General features: G+C 71.8%; 1 protein-coding gene across 1 annotated transcript; it reads left to right on the top strand.

Moving 5' to 3' along the window:
- Positions 1–202: 202 nt before the first annotated feature.
- On the top strand, positions 203–709 carry AURANDRAFT_6128 (hypothetical protein; the record flags this gene model as incomplete). Its single annotated transcript, XM_009039885.1, has 1 exon — positions 203–709. A coding segment is annotated over one exon (507 nt), but the record flags the coding sequence as incomplete, so codon positions are not given.
- Positions 710–1282: the final 573 nt, after the last annotated feature.

Here is a 1282-nt window from a genome sequence, read left to right as displayed (position 1 = left end):
TTCAAACCCTACTAGGCATTAACTTGCTCGCGAGCGCCGACTCGCTCCGGAGCGCGCATCCGCGACCGCCGCGCGCACAGCCGCACCGCCCCCCCATCATCCGCGCTTGTCGCCGCGTCCGCCGCCGCCGGTGCACGACCTACGCCACAAAAAAACCGCGCGAAAACCGGCCCCGCCACCAAAAAAAAACATGACGACCTTCCTGGACAACCGCTTCGCCTTCTTCTTCATGCGCCGCGACCGGAGCGAGGGCGGCAAGGACTCGCAGGGCTACGCGAGCAGCATCAACAAGATCGGCGCCTTCGACTCCGTCCAGGGCTTCTTCGGCATCTACGACCACCTCGTCAAGCCGGCGGACCTGGGCAACGACTCGCACGTGACGGACTACCACCTCTTCCGCGAGGGCATCACGCCGACCTGGGAGGACCCGCACAACAAGCGCGGCGGCAAGTGGATCATCCGCCTCCGCAAGGTCGAGAACCTCGCGAGCCTCTACTTCGAGGAGCTTCTCCTCGCTCTAATCGGCGAGCAGTTCGGCGACGTCGGCGTCCACGTCTGCGGCGTCGTCGTGTCCGTGCGCCAGCACGAGGACATCATCGCCGTCTGGAACTCGGACGCCGAGGACAAGGACGCGACGAACAAGATCCGCGACGTCATCAAATCCGCGCTCGATTTGCCCAACTTCATCACCCTGGAGTACAAGCGGCACCAGTTCCACCGCCAGGGCGGCGGCGGCGGCTGGAACCGCCAGGGCGACGCGCGCGGCGACCGCGACAAGGGCAACCGCGGGCCGCCCCGCGGGCCCCCGCGCGAGCGCGTCCACGCGGCCGCGCCCGAGCCCCGCAGCGACCGCGACTGGTCCACGCTCCGCGCGCGCAAGTGAGCGCGCGGGCGGGGCCGGCCCGCGCGCGCTCTGGTGGGGGTCGTGTGCCGTAACGACCTCGGAGACCACGAGTAGCGAGCGGCGCGGCATGGCCGGCCCGCGCGCCCTGGGGGATCGCGCGCCGTAGCGACCTCGGAGCTTACCACCGGCTCCACGGCTTCCCCGTCGCGTCGACCGCGCGCGCGTCCGCCGCGTCGACGTCCCAGGACGGCGGCGCGCGCACCGCGGACGCCTCGAGGATCCAGTCCATGGCCTCGAGCGGCGACTCCCAGGCCGCGCCGTCGGCCCCGCCGGGCGCGACGTAGACGTGCTCGTCCGCCGGGAGCGCGAGCGCGCCCGCGCAGAGCGCGGCCGCGGCGTCCTCGACGCGCGGCCGTCGGCCGTCGAGGGGCCCGCAGC

This window comes from Aureococcus anophagefferens (genome assembly GCF_000186865.1).
Source record: "Aureococcus anophagefferens unplaced genomic scaffold AURANscaffold_13, whole genome shotgun sequence".
Taxonomy (NCBI): domain Eukaryota; class Pelagophyceae; order Pelagomonadales; family Pelagomonadaceae; genus Aureococcus; species Aureococcus anophagefferens.
This window is presented reverse-complemented; position numbering and strand designations above follow the sequence as displayed.